Genomic DNA, 19,454 nt, shown 5'->3' with positions numbered 1-19,454 from the left:
TACATTTGAAAAGCTCATGAAACATTAATTATTAGCGTTCTGAACCACTACCTCCGTAAACAAAGCCATAGTGCATGACAGGTGGTTGATGGTAACGTCAGCACAGGTAAGGCTCCTACACCAATAAAAATTTGTTGATTTCAGCTGATCTATATCAGCTAGTTTTTTATTGGTGTAGGAGCTCTACCTGTGCTGACGTCACGAGAATGCACTATGGCTTTGTTTACGGAGGTTTTTTTGTCTGAACCCACGGAATAATAGAACCTTGTGCATAATTTATCATGTATGTTTATTATTTTTTCTTTATATTTTCTATGGATATGTTCATAGAAATAGAAAAGGAAAGATAAAGAAATAATACAAATTTACCTCCTTGTAACGTGGAAATCAAGAAGGTAGTGAGAAATCAATTTGAAAAATGATTTTTTTTCACTCACCATAAGCATTGGCTGACGAAATCAACAAACAACTTGTCATTACATCTAATAGCTGATGCAATATCCTTCGATCCAGGCTTTCGCTTTCTGCCTTTACTATTCGTTATACATCTGGGGTTGCCTTTGGAATCTGCAACAAATTAACATGTTTATTGTCCGACAGTATATTACAGTTTTCTATAACTCTAAAATCAAATTTATTTGAGTTCGATGTGATCAGATAGGTTCTATAATCTCTTAAAATCGATTGAGAGATTTTGGAATGGTTACATGCTTACAAGTTCTTACAAAAAATGAGCAGTGAATAAACGAAAATTCCCATGATCCCAACAGAAGTTGTTACAAACGACAACTTCGAGTTTAATCCTATTATATTAAGCGAGCAGTTTCTGTATTTTTATATCTGATTATTTATGTTCAACGTATCTCGAAAACGGCTCTAACGATTTTCACGAAATTTGGAGCATAGTAGGTTTATGATATAAAAATTCGATTGCACTAGGTCTCATACTTGGGAAAACTCGCTAAACGACATTAAAAGGATAAATCATCCTTGGCTGAAACAGCTGAGACTTGTCGTCAGTGGATAATAAAAAAGTGAGTGAGCGAGTGAGTCTGTGGAAAATCAAAATATCGCATCCCCGAAATTCATAAGCTGACGCATGAATAACACGTATGTAAAATATAAACACGATCATTTTAGAGAATTGTGTTTTGTTTATCAATAAATAAAAATAACGAGCGAAGCTCGGTGCCCCGATATTTTCAACATAATAGAGAACAAAATCATATTCGATATTGTGATTCTCTCATACCTTAATATAATGTATTATCCAAACCACGTTTTGAAAACACCTCGTTTCAGTGAAAACAGCAAAATTCACTCTAAATCTTAGTGATGGAATAAGCTATTCAACTGGATTCATTACATAAATATAATGCTTCCTTCTATAGTAAATTCACGTTTTAAAGTCAGCATCTGATCATTGGATCGTTCTTGATGACATTGGTTTGCTATCCTCGTCTGCCATCAGACAAAATAGATGACTTCTTACTTTTCCAACTCCAGACCGTTGCCACATCGACAGGAATTTTTGTTGATTGACAGATTCAACAATTAATAGAAATAAATATCGGGTTAACTTGAATCATTAGTATGTACTATAGAAGGCGGTGAACGTGAATACTATACATTCTTATGAAATCACTGACTTAGTAAAGTGTATCGGACTATATACAGGGTGTTTAGGAACTCCCTACCAATACTCTAGGGCCTTGTTCCTGGGTGAAAAACATATCTAAATATCATATTTAAATTGTCCCGAAGTCTTCAGTTACTCACACAGCGGCCATTTCAAACTTTGTTTGAAATTTTGTTTCTCAAATAACTAAGGGTTAGAAACCCTTGGTTTTACAAAAACTTTACAAGAATAACTTTTTTTAGTAAATTTTATTGCCTATTGATTGGTAAAAGATTGGACCAATATTAACTGAGATATGGCAGTTTTAGTGGTTGGTGACCCACCTTTAGAGGGTTGTGTAACGTTTTTTTATTGTTTGAAATTACCTAAAATCGCTTACAATTAACATGCAAAGCAAATAGAGATTGTTGCATCATTGAGGCGACTCTATCAGCATGCCTTGGTTTGCACTGCAACAAACTTTCAGTGGTCACCTATCACTAAGGCTGCCATATCTCAGTTAATATTGGTCCAATCTTAAAAAATCTTGTACCAATCGATAGGCAATAAAATTTACTAAAAACAGTTATTCTTGTAAAGTTTTTGTAAAACCAAGGGTTTCTAAGTTATTTAAGGAACAAAATTTCAAATGGCCGCCATTTTGTTTTATAAATTTGAAAAATTATCATAATTTTTTTCTAGCTTTATCTAGTTGTTATTAATGATCATGCAAAGTTTCAATTTCGTATGTTTAACCATTATTTAGGAAAAAAATGATGCAAAAGCAAAATGGCCGCTGTGTGAGTAACTGAAAACTTCCGGACAATTTAAATATGATATTTAGATATGTTTTTTAGCCAGGAACAATGTCCTAGAATATTGGCAGGGAGTTCGTAAACACTTTGTATAGACTCGTTGATAGTAGTATTGGTAGTTGATATTTACCAAAGAATAGTCTTCTTCTTGAAGCGTTCATGATGACATGTTCGGGGGGAACACCAAGAACCTCCATGACACAGGCCAGCTGCTCCACTTCATTCTCGCCAGGAAACAGAGGATAGCCAGTGTACAGCTCGGCCAGTATGCAACCTGCAATAAAACATACCATAATCATTCTTCAACTATAATAATAGCCACGAGGTGCGTTCTCTGGCAAAATAGATTTGAGAAAGAAACTGTTTGTACTCAATACACAAACAATGAACTTCAACACAGAACTTCCATGCTAAAAATAAAAGTAAATTCCAGGATTGATTGTACACAAATGTGTATAAACGTAATATATGTGTAAATGTATAAATGGAAGACGCAGGCTCATACCATAATCAGATAATTCATTTATTCATTATTAATGTTAATGAAACATAATTCATTGATCAATTTTTAAATAACAATAATTAGAATAGATGGTACTTATTAGAAACTTGAAAATGTTTATTTTTTCGAAGATGGTTTTATTTGAACAAAACCTTAGTTTCGATGCTCATTCATGGCATTAGGCTATTATCAGTTTATTTTGAGTTGAAACTTCAAAATAAAGATTCGAATCACCTCATGACATCACAATCATCAACAGTCGAGCTGAAACTTCAGTTTTGTACTATGCTTACTACCTGTACTTGTACTTGTAAAAATGTAATTTTTCAGTCAAATTATCTTATTTCAAAAATTTATTGGCTACTTAGAATAGCCTATTAATGGAAAATACCATTTAATTTAAACAAAAGTTTTCATTTTCCTATGAAAAGTTGAGTTTGACATACCTAAACTCCACATGTCGATAGGTGTGCCATATGGAAGACCAAGAATCACTTCTGGAGATCTGTAGAATCGTGACTGTATGTATGAGTAGACCCGTTGGTGAGCATAGCAAGAGCTTCCGAAGTCAATCACTTTAATTAGACTGCTTCCTCGTTGTCTTAATAGTACGTTTTCCTGTCCAATAACAATAATATGTTAGGAAAAGACAGAAAATAATTGGAAAATAAATTAATTTGTTCAATTGTATAGCACTATAATCGCATAATTGGTAGAACCCTTATTCCTCGCCCAAATTTAGACTAATATCGAAAAACATTTTTTTCATAATCATTTTCTGTATAAGAATATTTGCACTAAAATTTAAAATTAGAGCCATTAAATAAAGAATAAAAGTACGTTTTTGATTTCATTTTAAGAATTCAGAGACCATGTTGTTTAATGAAATGAAAGTGCCTGTAAGGTGGTATTCACTTCTGTTAAATACTAGACATTGACAAAGTGTTACAGTGATATGATGTTATAATGCAATTATTTTTTATGAATCAAAATGAAGGGAACTTTTAATTAATTATAGAAGCTACAGGTATGGAGGCAAATGGTTGAATGTTCAAATATACTTACGGGTTTAAGATCACAGTGTATGATGTTTTCCTTATGGAGGAGACGAAGACATTGCACCAGAGAGAGAGCAAACCTTTTGATTAAACTCAGACTGAAGCCCTGATAGTTGTTTGTTTTGATCAGTTCGTACAGGTTCAGACTGGGAAAATAAAAATCAGTTAATTAGTTATCCCCTTGAATATTATTACTATTACCGTTTAAATTTAAATAGTGATTTTATTATGTTGGGCTACAAATAAAACTTCATAATAATTGTCGATGTTTACGATTCAAAAAGTGACTAATTCGAAAACAATCTTCAAAAAACAACCATTATAAAATAATGTATCACAACTGACAAATGTTAAAAATATCTTCAAAATTTGGTGAAAGCCAGAATATGTTGTAGTCATAGTGGCCACAAATGAAGAAGTTTAGATTGGACTGAATATACACAAGAGATTGTACGAATATAAATATGCAATAATAATTTTTCGTTCCATCTTGTTTGTATAAGAATCATTATTTTCTGCAGGCATTTTAATTTTAGAAGAAAAATGAAAAAAAAACGTTGGAACTCACTTCATCAATTCAAAACTGATGCAGAGGTGATTTCTGAAGTAGAAGTAGTCGAGCATGTGGATGACATTGTGAGTGCCATCCGGGTCCTTCCTCCTCAGATTCTCCAATATCCGCACTTCAATCAGTGCCTGATGGTGGAATCGTTTCTTGTTCCTGAAAAAGTAAATTAATTATGAATAAAAAAGGTTTCAGCTATTGATAGAACATGAATAGTCAAATAATTCATACTAAAATTTCTACTAAAATAATAATGCGATACTTCGAATATCAATATGAATTTGGGTAATCGATTAAGCCATGGACTCATGAGCCACCCGAAAGTGCACATGTATCGCCTGATATCCACTGTAATTTGATATAAGCTCAAAATTCTTTAATATGTTGATAATTTGAATTCAATACAAGAATTTAAAGTTTCCAGATCACATGTCAATTGCCAAACTATAAAAAGTAATAAATTACTAAAGGATCAGATTGAGCTTATTCGATGATTCAACATATCACAAACAAGATTATTCAATCCAGTTGAAGAGTATAATCTAAAAAAAATCTACTTGAGAAGTGTAACATTTTACTTTTTTCCCAGTCATTTCTAAAATGTAATTCAAGTAATTTGAAACGTCATGAAGCATTGCGCCTCAATTTAAATAGTTTCAACTGGTTCAGTTCAACCAAACAAAACTGACTTTCAAACCAACTGGAAGAGGATAAAAAAATTCCATAACTGTGTGTTTTATATATTTTTGAAGAGACTATTCTCAAGAGCTTAATTATTACGTCTAGCAACAAGATACAAAACTATGAGACTAGAAAAGCAATGACAACTAGAAAAACTACATAATTTTTTTTTTGTAAATTTGAAATGAAGAATAAATTATAAGTACGCTAGATGGAAATTAGGTGCAAGGACAATTTTTCCATTGGATTGAAGTGATTTTCTAGAGAAAAAAATTCATTATTCTCACTGGGAAGAAGCTGAAAGATAATATTTGAAAGAGTTTATTGTGCTCAAAGAGGTATAATAAGTGAATACCGTTAGTATTATGATAATACAGGGCAACATGAATGAGTTTTGAAGTCTATTTTAGAAATTGGTGTTTTTAAGAATTATATTATTTTATTTACTTGAACTTGAAGATATTTTCTATTAACATTCTGATTAGGTTGAATGTACAACTTTCAATTCTAACGGAATTTATGGTTGAAGGAAAATGATTTGCTAGATATTACTATCAACTTAGTCCCTAGTAACTAGTAACTTGGAAAATAGATCAGTCATTAAGATCAAGGATATTAGATGATCTTGAATACACAACAAACTAGGGACAATGAAACTTGACTGCATGGGATTAAGAATCCATTGAATACAGAAACATCGATTGTTCATAGACTAGACAAGAAAGTAATCTATAATCCTTGTCAGTCAAGTTTCACTGTGAGAAGCTACTAATATAGACTACTAATTTGATCGTATGTTACAGTGAAATGTCCCATAAAATTATTGTAACACACGTCAAAGCTACCAAAACTGGAAGGAGGAGTCTGTTCATCTAACTAAGGTATTATTTAGGTGTTTGTGGGCATTCCAGACACCTTACCTCTCAACAAATTAAGCTGGCTCCATATAATGTGATATTTAATTTTGAAATAAGACCGATACAATCGTCCAATGCACGTTTGTACTGAAGAGCTCCCCAATGTGCTACTCCGATGTTACGTTTGTTTCTTGCAGACAGTTATGTTCTAGGATCTGTGACTTGCGAGTATATTTTCACGGCTGAAATGGGCTTATTTTATATTGATGAGAAACTGTATGCAGTCTAATCAGTCCAAAGTTAAGAGCCAGCAGTTGAAGACAAACATTTTTCTTTCATGATGAGAACGATAATAAAAAAAAATAGGGAACGATAATACTCGGTTCACCATTCACAATAATTATTGAATATATTCCTTATATTTCATGATTCCATATCATGAGAAAAATACGATTAGGTGTTATATAAATCCTGTAAGTTAAAGTTTTTCGATTGGGGAACATTTCTGACAAATCATAATTTTTTGTTTTAAGATAAGATAATGGTATCAAGACAGTACCGGTATTTTAATATGATTCGAGTAACTGAAGCAGCTTCAAAACATCCATGTTATTAATCTTAGACCATTAAATCACATATACTACAGATCTTAATTACATTTGCTGTATTTCATTGTTGATTTCGAAAAAAGAAGATAATATAATGTAAACAAAACTACAAAAACATTTTTTCAAAAAGCACTGGATACGGAAGGCAAGTTGTATTTGAATAAGGAATTTATTTTACAGGAAGTGAATTGTTCAGTTTTTGTGAATTTGAATTTGGATGCAGCAAAAATTCACAGAGATGAAATGCAGATGACGATGCAAAAAACACAAAACAAGACACTATCAATCAGTCACACTGTTCCATTATTAATTTTGCAACATCATTGTCAGACTCCAGTTTTTCATGGCTAATTTTTTCTCACAAACGAAATTAACTTGCTCTGCAGACAAACTCGCTCTTCATTTTTCCTGGCTGACGTGATGAGAGATTGATACACATCTATAGGAATTCTCACTTCAATAATTTTGAATCAGGTTCTGATTACAATTTTTGAATCAGATTCTAATTAAAATTTTTGTTTCATTGTTATCTGTAATGTTCATGATGATTTTAGTGTGCCACGCTCACGTGATAAATAGTTACATATTGGTCGAACGGCTTTGATACATAAACAGAAACAGCCGGCTTTGAAACATTCCAAGAGTCCATATTAAAAAATTAAAATTCAAGTGTTAAAATTACACATCACACATAATATTATTCGAATATTGTCATTCTTTGACTTTTCCGATTTAGAAAAAGTTTTTTTTTTGTAAGTTTGAGAATATCCATCATTCAGTACACAGTTAAACACTGTCTAAACCAAGCATTCAAAACCATAACGATCAATCAATGGATTGTTAATGAGTTGACATCATACATACAGATAGAGTAGGCTTATAATATTTTAATTACCTGATGATTTTGATGGCTACATATTGCTTAGTTTTATGATCGAGAGCTCGAATCACTTGACCAAAACTTCCTTTTCCAATGACTTCAAGGATCTCATATCGGTAGCATATATGATCATGTAGAACCTGTTCAACATAAATTAAATTTAGATATATTCAATGTGATTTAATATAATTTAAATGATTGAATTTGATACTTAAATATGATTTTAATCAATATTAAGAGGAACAATAAAAGTTTATGAGATAATGAAGCATTAGTAGACTCTAAGGAATAAGAGGAATTCAAGATAAAACAATATAATTTAAATGAAATGGCTATTCAAAATCCAGATGGAACCATTTGATGAATTAAACATTATCGTAGATGAATGCCTTTCAATTCAAAATTCAATGAGAAACTATTGAATTAATTTACAAGAGCTTGCTAAAATGTAGACTAATTGTTGAGAACTACTAAAAGATTGAATTTTAATTTAAATTACACTTTGTCTACCTTAAATACCAACAATAGTGACAGTTATAATATGATATCTTGGAATTCAACCGTAATATGTATACTGTATTGAACATGAAGGATATAAGGGATTGATTGACCAAATTTTCAGAAGGAAAATGAACTGACCTTATTGTAGCTTCCATTTTCATCATCATATCCATCATTAATGGAGCCTTCTTTTCCTTGTATTTTGGCAGCATTCAAACCCAAGTACCAGATCTCTGGGTAGTCAACTATTTCAAATCGTTCATAGACCGTCACCCGACTCCCGTAGTATTTAAACACCTCTGTAAACATTAAATACAAAAGAAAATTAGTTCGGTATTGAACTTAAATGAAGAAAATAAGTTGGTATCTGCGTTAGTCAGACATTTTCATCAAGATTGCAGCGAATAATTCATATTTTTATGTGATTCTCCAAGGTCATGTGCCGTCTAGAGAAGTTAATTCAATGCAAAACTGAATTAAGAAAGGTCTAGAGGCATGTCTATGCTACAAATTTAAATTTTTACAATACATATTATAATATTATTAGTATGGATATTGAATGATATTATTAGGATTGGATTTTTGAATATGCTAAGAAAGTTAATGAGATCAGTTTCATGGAGATAAACCAATATAAGATCACTGATTTCCCTTAAATGAGTAGTAGGCCTATATTCATTCTATTCAGATGTAGTGTGATCAATGTGATGAATATGATCCTAAGAAGAGCTTATACCATGTTATACTCATAACGAATTAAGCTCCATATTAAATTAATAAGCTCCTTTCAACGTTGCTTCAAACCGTTTACTCCCCCTGAAAACTCCCCAGTGATATGAATAGGCAGAGCTCTGAACTGTGAAAGGGCTTCGTCAACGTTATGTTACCGGCTTCATCACTGCGTACTCTCATAAACCTCCTCAAGCAAGCACTATTATACACAACATCACTCTGGGATTATCACCGTCTTGGGTCAACTCCACTTTAATCAAGCCTGCTGTGACTCGGTAAATAGAAACCACCCTCTCCCATGACCCCCCCTGTTTAGCGGGAAGAGACGAATGGCCATCATCCTCTTAGCGAACTCACTGTACAAGCAGGGCTCACTTCAACAAGCTTGATGAAAATGTGTGGAAATCACGATTTTCAACACTTTATTATGACATTAATGTTTGTCGTGCATTCTCTCTGTGAGAATATCCTCTCAACTCTCTAGTTCAAGTTCCGTGGAATAATTCCAGTGTTCAGATGATTGCCTGACAGTTTTAGACCGTGATTATGAGAATCATTTATGGAAGAGAAAAATTACATTGAGATGGAATCTTGCAGAACCTCACATTTAAACAGTTAAATGTTTTCTTTCATGAAAGAATAATCTACTGGAAATTATTTATAAAATTTCACTAAATATTCAATATTATTATTATCATGACACTATTACTTTATTGAAGCTATCTCTCCTCTGAAATAGAACTTAACTCCAAAAAAATCATTCACCTGTTTAGTATTCTAGATTTTCAAGTAATCATCCGGATTATACATAGCCCTATAATTATCCAGTATACAAGGATATGGGTGAATCCATAGACGAATAATCTGAGAGGTTTATTATATTTAATATCTTACAATCAATTTTTTTATCGTTAGTTTTTTATTGTGAGCATAATTTGGGATTTCTCATACAACTCCCGCCACCCAACATAGTAATCCTGTAAATCATAACATAGTTTTCTCTAGTTTATCTAGAGTTCATTTCATAGAAATTAATCAGGAAATAGTTAAAGTTGATTGGAAGTCAAACAAACCCCTTATTGTTTGGTAGAAATAGAACGGTTTGTTGAAATACTAGGATGTTATAAAAATTAGGGAGAGAAATAGTTTTGGGTTCATCCTATTGATTTTATCCCAATCATTAAATTGATGTGATTGTGAAATGAAATAAATGTCAGTATTATTGTACTGACCACTAGGCGAGAGCGGCAGGCGTCGTCCATAGGAGTCCAACCGGTCGGCGTGCAGGTTCGGCGGTGGACTCGAGTTGTTATTGTTGTTGTGAGTGGTGGAATTGTTGTTGTTGTTGTTGGCGTTGTTCTGGTTGTTGTTGAGGTGCGGGAACCCAGGATTCAGCACCGGAGTGGATCTGGATGACTCCGACTTGTTGCCAGGGCCTATACTCCCGTTGCGAATCACACTCTTCAGTGCGGGCAGCTGCAACAACACACAAACAACACATTTTTTACAATTCTCTTATATCAAAATAAATCATTAATCGAAATACAAACAATCATTGATCGGAATAAACATATTTTTCAATGGAGGAATAACATGCATTTATCCATTCACTTATTTCAAAAGTCATTGAAATTTGCAAACAATACAAGAAACGATTGAGGGAGAGTTGATAACTACAAAATATCTACGCAGTATTTTATTGAAATTGGCAAGATAAATTCGAAAATATTTTGATGGTGAACACTAACAGAAGTTCGACTTGTTCGAGACTGATATCGTTACCAAGAAGATCCAAGTATCTGCTGTTGTTTTAGTGTCAATTGAACAATTTTTTTAAAGATGAGGCTCTTTCTTGAAGACTCATAGATTCTCCTGAGTATACTATAAGCTTCACAACTTTCCAAACCTCAATAACCTCAAATAAAATCATTAAAAGTGACTGTTGATTATATTTATGGAAGGAACTCTTGTTCAAATGCTTTATAAACTAAAAATTACAAAACTTCTTTGATTCAATTGATTTTTTAATATTTGGATATTTCCATTGACTAGAATAAAGCCGGAACAAGTCATATATTGCCTGAACAACTAATCAAAGCTGTTAGAAATTACCGAATCAAACGAGCCTACCAAATAGATTCAGTTGTTTACGATGTTTACAATGCAAGCTTACGTTAACCAAGAAAGAAAGTTGCATAAAAAGTCCTTTCTCCTTAATAAAGCTTTCATTGAGAATGAAAAGGCCATCAAAACAGAAGAAAGTGAATTCGTTTGCCAAATGGTACGTTATACGAATATGTGTTCTGAATAGCTAATCAGTCAAAATAGAAGCGTATATTTCAAATAAAATGCATTCAATTTGAGGCAATTTTTGAGATTGAATATAGTTCGTTTCCAATTGAACGCCATTCAATTCCGATAATAATGGGTTACGGTCAGTGAACTACGTAGTATAGAATTCAGTGATTACGGTATTCAACATAAACTATCAAGTTTCCCGATCCCATCATACTTGAGATAAAGTATTAACCTCGCTTATTCGATCATGAATTCCAGGCACAAATGTTTAGAGCGCAACTGATAAATGTGAATAGTATTTCGGATTTTTCATGACATTTTTCGTAAATATTTATGAATCTAAAAAACAGAATAAATCGTTGAGGACCTGGAATATTCCTTCATTATTGGAAAAGCTCCAATTTCATACACTAACATTGAGTTAGAAGCCTCGATGCAGTATTGAATCTAATCACGACTTCAAAATCTCATTTTTGTATGTGACATTCTATGATAGGATACCAATAGAAAGGGTCAGAAGCAACGAGGCCTATCAGTTGCTTAGCAATGTATCCTGAAAGCCGTCTTGGATCCAATTCCATACCAGCATTGGACAGTGGACAGTGGGGTCTAAAAGATCCCATAACCAGTAATAGGCTGGGCGAATAGGAGACGAAGGAAGGAGACGATGAGCGAGAAGAAGCAATGGTGAGAGAAAAAAGAGATGATGAAGGGGTGAGAGTAAAGAAAAGAGAGAGAGAGAGAATGTGGATGACATGATGAGGTAATGTACGATGCTATTCAAGGCACGTCCGGAGAACGTAGGCCTACATCCCTGTTGGACAGGGAAGCCCATCCTGGAGAATGGTGTGAAAAAGCTCCAACAACACATCATAAGAAAAACTGTCAACAAAAAGAGGTTGACAAAAAATATCCTAGATTCAACATGAAATTTACCATGGATTTCTAACATCAGTCTTTCGAATTGTGTTTTCAATCTCTTATAAAAGAGTTTGAAAGTGAAGGAGATTGAATGAACTGCACAAATTCGATCAACAATACAGGTTGTGTTGATTTCTCATAATGAAACTCAACTAGGATCTTATATTAGAACTTACAAAATGTAATAAATTTCAACATCATTATGCTCACTGTAAACCTCTGTAAAAGTGCATGCATAATTTTTATCTCAAAGTAGGTGTTTATTTATTTCTCTAATTTCACAAAACTGTTTTGTCGAGAAGAAAAACATGATTATTTTAATAAAATAGGATATTATCAAGTAGTATATTAGAAACACAAGTAAACAAATAAATTGTCAACTCAAAAATATCATTTCTCAACTAAAACATATTTCTTGTGCCATAGGTGAATGAATTGTGGTATGACGTGAGCTGAAAAGTTCTAATTAAGTAGTAGAGGTAGAACAAATCTAATTTTCGACTATATGAAGAGAACTACGTCAACTAATTATAATGACAGTGTCATTATTCAACGTAATTCGATAAATATTGTCCATTGAAAGGCCATTAGTGCCTAATTAGGGATCATCTACAACCTACATAGCCAAATTTAACTCACTTCCAGCCATTGTTTGATAGAATCTAATGAAAATATTATAACAAAAGTTTATGACGAGTCAACAATTGATGTATTTAGAATTGATATCCCACAGGAAAATCTAATTTTGACTTATTACAATGTCACAAATGGAATAGTATAATTTCAATGTTCAGTCATGCTCTGAAAATAGGAAAACTACCTATAATATAATTTTAATAATCCAATACTTTTTTCAGTTTTCTCAGCAATCCTCAAATTGTTTTCTGAGACAATTCAGCCCATCATTAATATTACTTGATGGAGTTTCTATTGTAGAAGAATTGGAGAAGCTTGTCAAGTGACATACAAAATTTTGGCAAGACTCGAATCGCTGTAATAATCAGATCTTGTTCCCTATTCTATTGGCAGAAGAAGGTCTGGGAAATGATTGGAACACATTTTCATTTGCAAACTATTTTCAGGCTTAGTATGTTATTTTATCAATAAATAGCTAAATAGGGTTGATTGAAAGAGAAAAACATAAGATGAAGTTCAAAGAAACATTTTTTTACAATCATTTAGTACTGGAAAAAATAAGTTGTTACTGATATAATATTGTACGCGCAATAGTTTGTCCAAGAGTTTCAACAACTTTTCTATTATCTGGGGGTGGAAGATTGAGCAATGGTTTCAGACGTTCAGGGTCAGGAGAAATTGTCCCATTTTCAATTTTATAGCCAAGCAAGCTTATTGAAGTAAGTGAATATTTGCTTTTTTCTGTATTGATTGTAAAATTATATTTTTGTACTGCATCTAAAAATTTTTTGAGATTCAAATCATGTTCCTTCTGATTCTTACCACATATTGTCACATCATCCAGGTATGCATACGTTTTTTCAAGTTTTTCATTATTAATAACATTATCAATGACTCGCTGAAAAGTGGGTACACCATCTGTCAGACCAAAAGCAAGCCTTCGAAATTGATACAAACGGCCACATGCCTCAAATGCAGTGAAAGGTCGATCTTTTTCTCGTAGGGGTACCTGGTGGTAAGCGCTTTTCAAGTCAATAGTGGTGAATACAGAGTTTTTTGAGACCTTAGAAACAATATCTTCAAGACTAGGGAGGGGATATGCGTCAAGATGTGTGTATCGGTTAATAGTTTGAGAATAGTCTATTACCATTCGCTTTTTGTGATTTTCGTTCTTCACTACAAATGCTTGAGCTCTCCAGGGAGACCTGCTTTCTTCAATAATTCCATCAGCTAGCAGTTTCTCAATTTCTTTCTCCATGAAACTAGTGTCTTCAAGAGAATGCTTTCGGGATTTAGTAATTATAGGTTTAATGTCTTTAGTTAAAAACTCAAAAAGTGGTGGAGGTTCTATCTTTGCTGGAGCCAGATAATTGATAGTCAATGGGGGTTTAGTTCCTCCAAATGAAACTCTAAGTTCAGAGTGTTGATTAAGTAAGTCATGTCCTACAATAACATTAGCACACAAATCAGGCAATACACTGAATTTTGTTTTGGGGTAATGTTGACCTGAAAATTCTAAATGAGCTACACAATAAAAGGAAATGTTCTTTCTTAGTGATGTTGAAGCCATGGACACTGCACCAGTTGTAGGGTACATTTCAAGTCCACATTTTTTAGCAAAACAGTGTGAAATAAATGTCTCAGAGCTTCCTGTATCTATCAAAGCAGAAGTAGGAATGTTGTTTACCTGAGCTTGTACTGTAGCATTTTCAAGAACAGTAGAGGCTGCAATAAGCGCCGAAGATGAAGAAGTTTTAGTAGATTTGCAGACATTTTTCCAATGACCTATTTTCTGGCATTTTTCGCATGAGTCATTTAGTGCAGGGCACTGCTGACGTGTTTTATGTCGCTGACGACCACAAAAATAACATTTTTGAAAACTTGAGCTTCCAGTTTTTACAGCTGACAAATTTGTTTCTTTACATGAATTTTCTGAAGAATTATTTGAAGTGGCATTAAGAGTTATTTCAGAAGAGTAAGAAGCTGATTGATTTCTGGCAGATTCCAAGGCACGTGCTTTTTCAATAGCTTCATCAAGAGTTAGCTTGTCAAACTCCAAAAGTCTCAGTCTTATCTGATGAGAGCTGAGGCCCCGGATAAATGAATCACGAATGTATGTTTTCCTATGAGTTTCAGAATCAACATCTGCAAACCCACAATTCTTACTCAGTTGTTGTAAAGCTTGGTTATATTGGTCAATTGTCTCATCTGAAGACTGTTTTCTAGTTGCCAATTTATGTCTAGCGAATATTTCATTTATTGGTTTTACATATGCAGATTTTAGTGCGTCAATAGCCGAAGTATATGAATTTTTGTCGGCAATTATTTGATAAACAGAATGAGATAGAAAGTTGGTAAGCAACCGCAACTTACTTTCATCATCGATGTCTTCTTCGTCAAAAGATGCGATGAAATTCTCAAAAGTCTTTAGCCAGAAGTTCCATTCTTGTAGAGCTGTTGGAGAATTATTCGGATCACCATCAAACTTGTCTGGTTTCAAAAATTTGTCCATCGTAACGCGAATTTTCAGTTTTCGTTTCCAGAAAAGATTTGAAGATTATACATTTGTTGTTGAATAGAAATTGTGAAATAGAGAATAGAAATTGATTGACTCGTATTTGATAAGATGAATTGATTTGATGATTTTTAGATTACTGATCAATAAATTGGAACCAAGCTCTGTGCTCAGGTCATTCAAATCAAATTCATTCCTCTCTATTAAATATAGTTTCGAAACTCAAAACAATTGAGCTATACAAATTAATCCCATCAATTAATTTATGGAGTCAATTCTATTTGAGGAAATTCTCTTGAATAATGTATTATCTGTCAACTCAGACTCATTGAAATGAAATATTCTTGTGATTATAATGGTGACAGGACTCTTGAAGAAGCTACAACTAACCAAGTATTACTACTTTGCTTGGAGGAATATGGCTCCTACTATTTTAGGTGAGTTTCAAACCACTCGGTTTATCATTATTCATTTTATTTCGGAAATCAGGATTGATAAAATAACAAAGACTGATTAATTAAACAGAAGCTCAAGATGAGAACATCAATATCAATTAATTCGTTACTTATTAATTAAATTTTTCTTTAGAATAGGTAAAAAATATTAATAGAAATCCACGTATACAGCGAAAGATATTATTATTCTTCAAATTAACAGTCTAGATAATAAATGTATGGCAACTTCTGTTGATGATTATTTTCCATTCAGTTTGAGGCGATTGGAATGTTGTAGGAAAACGAAATTTCATCATAACAAGCCTGAATGACTCCTATTTCACGCCTTTATGAAAGAGCATCACCTACTTATTAATTTCCACGATAACTCAAACTACAAACATTTTCTTTGCAAATTCCCCTCATTAGTCGTTATCCTCGGAAATCATCACTCATTCAGAAATGACTCGTTAATACATGAGAAAAAAAGAATAAATTGAAATAAATCCAGACAGGAAATCGTATCAGAATAAAAAACTCTTGGAAGACAATTTTCCTGCCTCATCACTAAAGCTAAGAAAAGTTCAGATTCCAGGCACGTATTTCATTTCTATCACTCGCTCTCCTCTATATCATCAGTTTGTTGCTATCTCTACCTCTCCTCCTCTTCATCGACCATTTATCTCAATCCCGATTCTCTACTATGTGTTCATCTCTTTCGTTGTCCTTTTCTCCACAATGATTCTGTTCGGAATCATATTTTGCGGATAAAAACGAGATTTTCCGGTAACTCTACTTACAACATTGGCCTCTTAATTTCCTTGTTCGCAATGCTAGACTGATGTAGGCTATCTAATAGATGAGTAGATACTTTTCCGGATACTTCTAATGCTACAGAATTGGTAATGTGATGAATCTAGCATATAATTAGTTTTTTCTGACTAGTTATCTGAATCACATTGTCATTATATTTTGTTCAACTTATATTTCAGAGTATATTATAAATTATCTCGTTTTATTACATGACTAGAGTTATCAATTCGTAATATTAATCAAATAATAGTTTATATTACCTATTGACTAGCGAGAAAGGTGCAGGCAGAAGCAGTTTGATCACATTCCATTGTAATATGATACATCGTCGTAATTTAATTCCACTTGAATAAGCTAATACTATTGAATACTTGCAAAATGTATGAGTTCAACATCATCCGCTAATCATCTTCACTCTGTATAAGCCACTAATGATAATCTGCTTCTATCAGAGAGCAGCTTTCTCACTAGCGTGAGATCATGCTTGAAGGGTAGAAAGTGGCATAATAATTAACCAGTCCACAAATAGATACTGAGATAAGTTAATTAGAGGTCGACATCAATAATTGTATGGGAAAATGGGGCATAACAATAACTCACGACAAATGACATAAATGTAGTCGATTGGTATGAATGGCAGAACTATATTGAAGTTGACAATAAATTTTGAATAATTAATTCTAGAATCGTTTATATGTAATAAAAAGTTTGTATGAAACTATTTCAACTTTTAATACAACAAATATGACATTCATTTGTCAAAGTAACCAAGTTCCCATAGCTTGATTTGGGCATCAGCATGTAGCACTATTGTATTATGTACTGTAATATAACAAACAAATGAGTGAAGAAATGAATATTTAAATCAATGTCACTTGTACGAGGTCCTATAACAGGTTGGAAACCTGATTCCATTGAAAAAATCTACACTAAGAAAGTTGCCATCAAAGACCTGAAAAGCACTGAAGCCTCCTAAGACATGACATACTAATTTTCCAGTCAACCTTCGAGATGAGCACTAAAATATTCTTCAAGGTTTATAATAAGATGGCACAAAGTTTTTAGATGAAAAACGTTGAAACTCAAAATAAGACTGCGATGATGATAAAAAGTTTGCTCCTTTTGAATTGCTTGTAATAAAAAGAGTGGAGTATGACTCATTTGAGACCCTGAACCAGACATACATTAGCTAAATAAGTATAAGCGAGCTTTCTCCCCGCAGAGTATGCGCAATAGAAATATACGATAGTGTATATACAACATGTATTGGTGATGCAGTGTATATTCAGAGCGTATGTATATTATACATAATATATGTATTGGTCGTAGCCTGGCAAGCGATTGGCCAAATAAGCGTGAACTTCAACCAGTTTATGACTTGGCTAGACTCACTCGAGTTTATGAACTCCACCAACATTAATAGCCCGCGATAAAGTAATAATCGGCAAAAGTTTACTGCCAACAGTTACACGACCAAATGAACTCGAACGCGGAATGCTTTTGATTGTCTGTGATAAAAGTTGATAGCTGTAAAATGAGAAGAGCTCCAAGGATGATGCTTTGTTGCACACACTGATTCGGAATCTATGGTTTAGCTACAGCGGAACCAATGGCAAAATTTGTTTCAAATAAAAGTGTTTCAGCTTTTCGCATGGAAATTGAAGTTTCTAAAATATTGGTTGACGTCAGCTATCCTAAGCTATAAGCAGCGCTTTGAAAACTGAAATTTTAATCACCAACTCATTATTTGTTGTTTCACTACAAATATCATAAGCAGTATATTGGACAACAGTAATTTGGTCACTTTGAACTAATTCAGAATTATAAGTATAATATGATTAAAGCTGTAATTAATTGAGCTATTCTTGATAGTCCAAAAATACACTGAAAGGATTCCTCCACATTTCTAGATGTCAAGAAATCTACCCTACATATTTCAAGAAATCTACTCTACATATTTCAATAAATATACTGTACATATAAAAATTGCAGAGAAATAATGTTCACGTGGATATTACAAAATAATTAAGTGGTGAAAATGGAGAAACCAACAGGATGGTAACTTACACAAATAATATAAAATTCAAAATTAGAGCTACTAGAATATTGTCAATCAATTTTAATAGTCTGCTATAAATAAATTGAATTATTAGTACTAAAAACACGAATGGAAGATGAACCTTCGTCCTTCGCGTATGACAGTGGAGGATTGGATTGAATTATCTACTTTAGATATGATGTATTTTTTATGGTACAAAATTCAATTCAATCAGTCCAGTGTCAGAAATCTGGACATTTAGTAATTTTTTTGTTTCTTCTTCAACACATTTTCGCACTGCCTCAACAAATATTTATTAAAGAGATAATATTTTGCATTGACATTTGCTATTTACATTATCTTGATACAACACTTGAAAAGCTATTGACCTTTAGTATTACGCTCAAGATTACTCGAGTCCATTAGTATTGCAATCAGTTTCTGCATATCCTATAAATCTTAACAAGGAATGCAATGCATTTACGTGAGAGTGATAGGAAATCACTTGGGTGGAGAATTTCTTGGAATAAAGTGGGAAACTCAAATTACAGCAGTAAATGTTGAGCTATTGAGATAGTATCACATAGATGAATAATGTGGATGTCACTTGAGGGATAGGTAGAGCTTTGACATTTTACTAAAAAGGGCTAGACTGAAGCTGGTAGAATAGAAGAGATGAGATAAAAATTATATAATGTATAATTAAATACGAAAATAGTGATATAATATCATGTCCAATGATACTCTAGGGGGATGATGGGGGAGTTGAAAATTGAGTAGCACCAGCGAGAAAGCAAACCGCAGCGTTGGGTGACACGTGACACCTTCTACCAACAGAAGAGCCAGGTCATAACTCATAATGCAACTGTCCTGATGGGCTTGATGCAGACAAAGAGCATACATGCAAGGCGTCACACCCCAACAAAAGTCCCTGCTCATTAGAGTAATTACCTGACATCACACAGGAGGGATTAGGCTGTAA

At 33.1% G+C, this 19,454-nt stretch overlaps 1 protein-coding gene across 2 annotated transcripts in view; it reads right to left on the bottom strand.

The window, feature by feature from the left end:
* LOC111054272 (dual specificity tyrosine-phosphorylation-regulated kinase 4) overlaps positions 1 to 19,454 on the bottom strand; it is a 272,216-nt gene that overhangs the window by 5,082 nt on the left and 247,680 nt on the right. For both annotated transcript variants that reach the window (XM_039423690.1, XM_039423689.1), the window contains exons 4-11: positions 10,050 to 10,293; positions 8,224 to 8,384; positions 7,600 to 7,724; positions 4,562 to 4,714; positions 4,001 to 4,139; positions 3,382 to 3,553; positions 2,564 to 2,707; positions 438 to 567 (exon numbers count right to left, since the gene is read on the bottom strand). In XM_039423690.1, coding sequence (XP_039279624.1) covers positions 438 to 567; positions 2,564 to 2,707; positions 3,382 to 3,553; positions 4,001 to 4,139; positions 4,562 to 4,714; positions 7,600 to 7,724; positions 8,224 to 8,384; positions 10,050 to 10,293 — 1,268 coding nt within the window. The remainder of the gene's footprint in view (positions 1 to 437; positions 568 to 2,563; positions 2,708 to 3,381; positions 3,554 to 4,000; positions 4,140 to 4,561; positions 4,715 to 7,599; positions 7,725 to 8,223; positions 8,385 to 10,049; positions 10,294 to 19,454) is intronic.

This window comes from Nilaparvata lugens, chromosome 3 (assembly GCF_014356525.2).
Source record: "Nilaparvata lugens isolate BPH chromosome 3, ASM1435652v1, whole genome shotgun sequence".
Lineage (NCBI taxonomy): Eukaryota > Metazoa > Arthropoda > Insecta > Hemiptera > Delphacidae > Nilaparvata > Nilaparvata lugens.
Note: the sequence above shows the minus strand (reverse complement) of the source record. Positions and strands in the feature narration are given on the sequence as shown.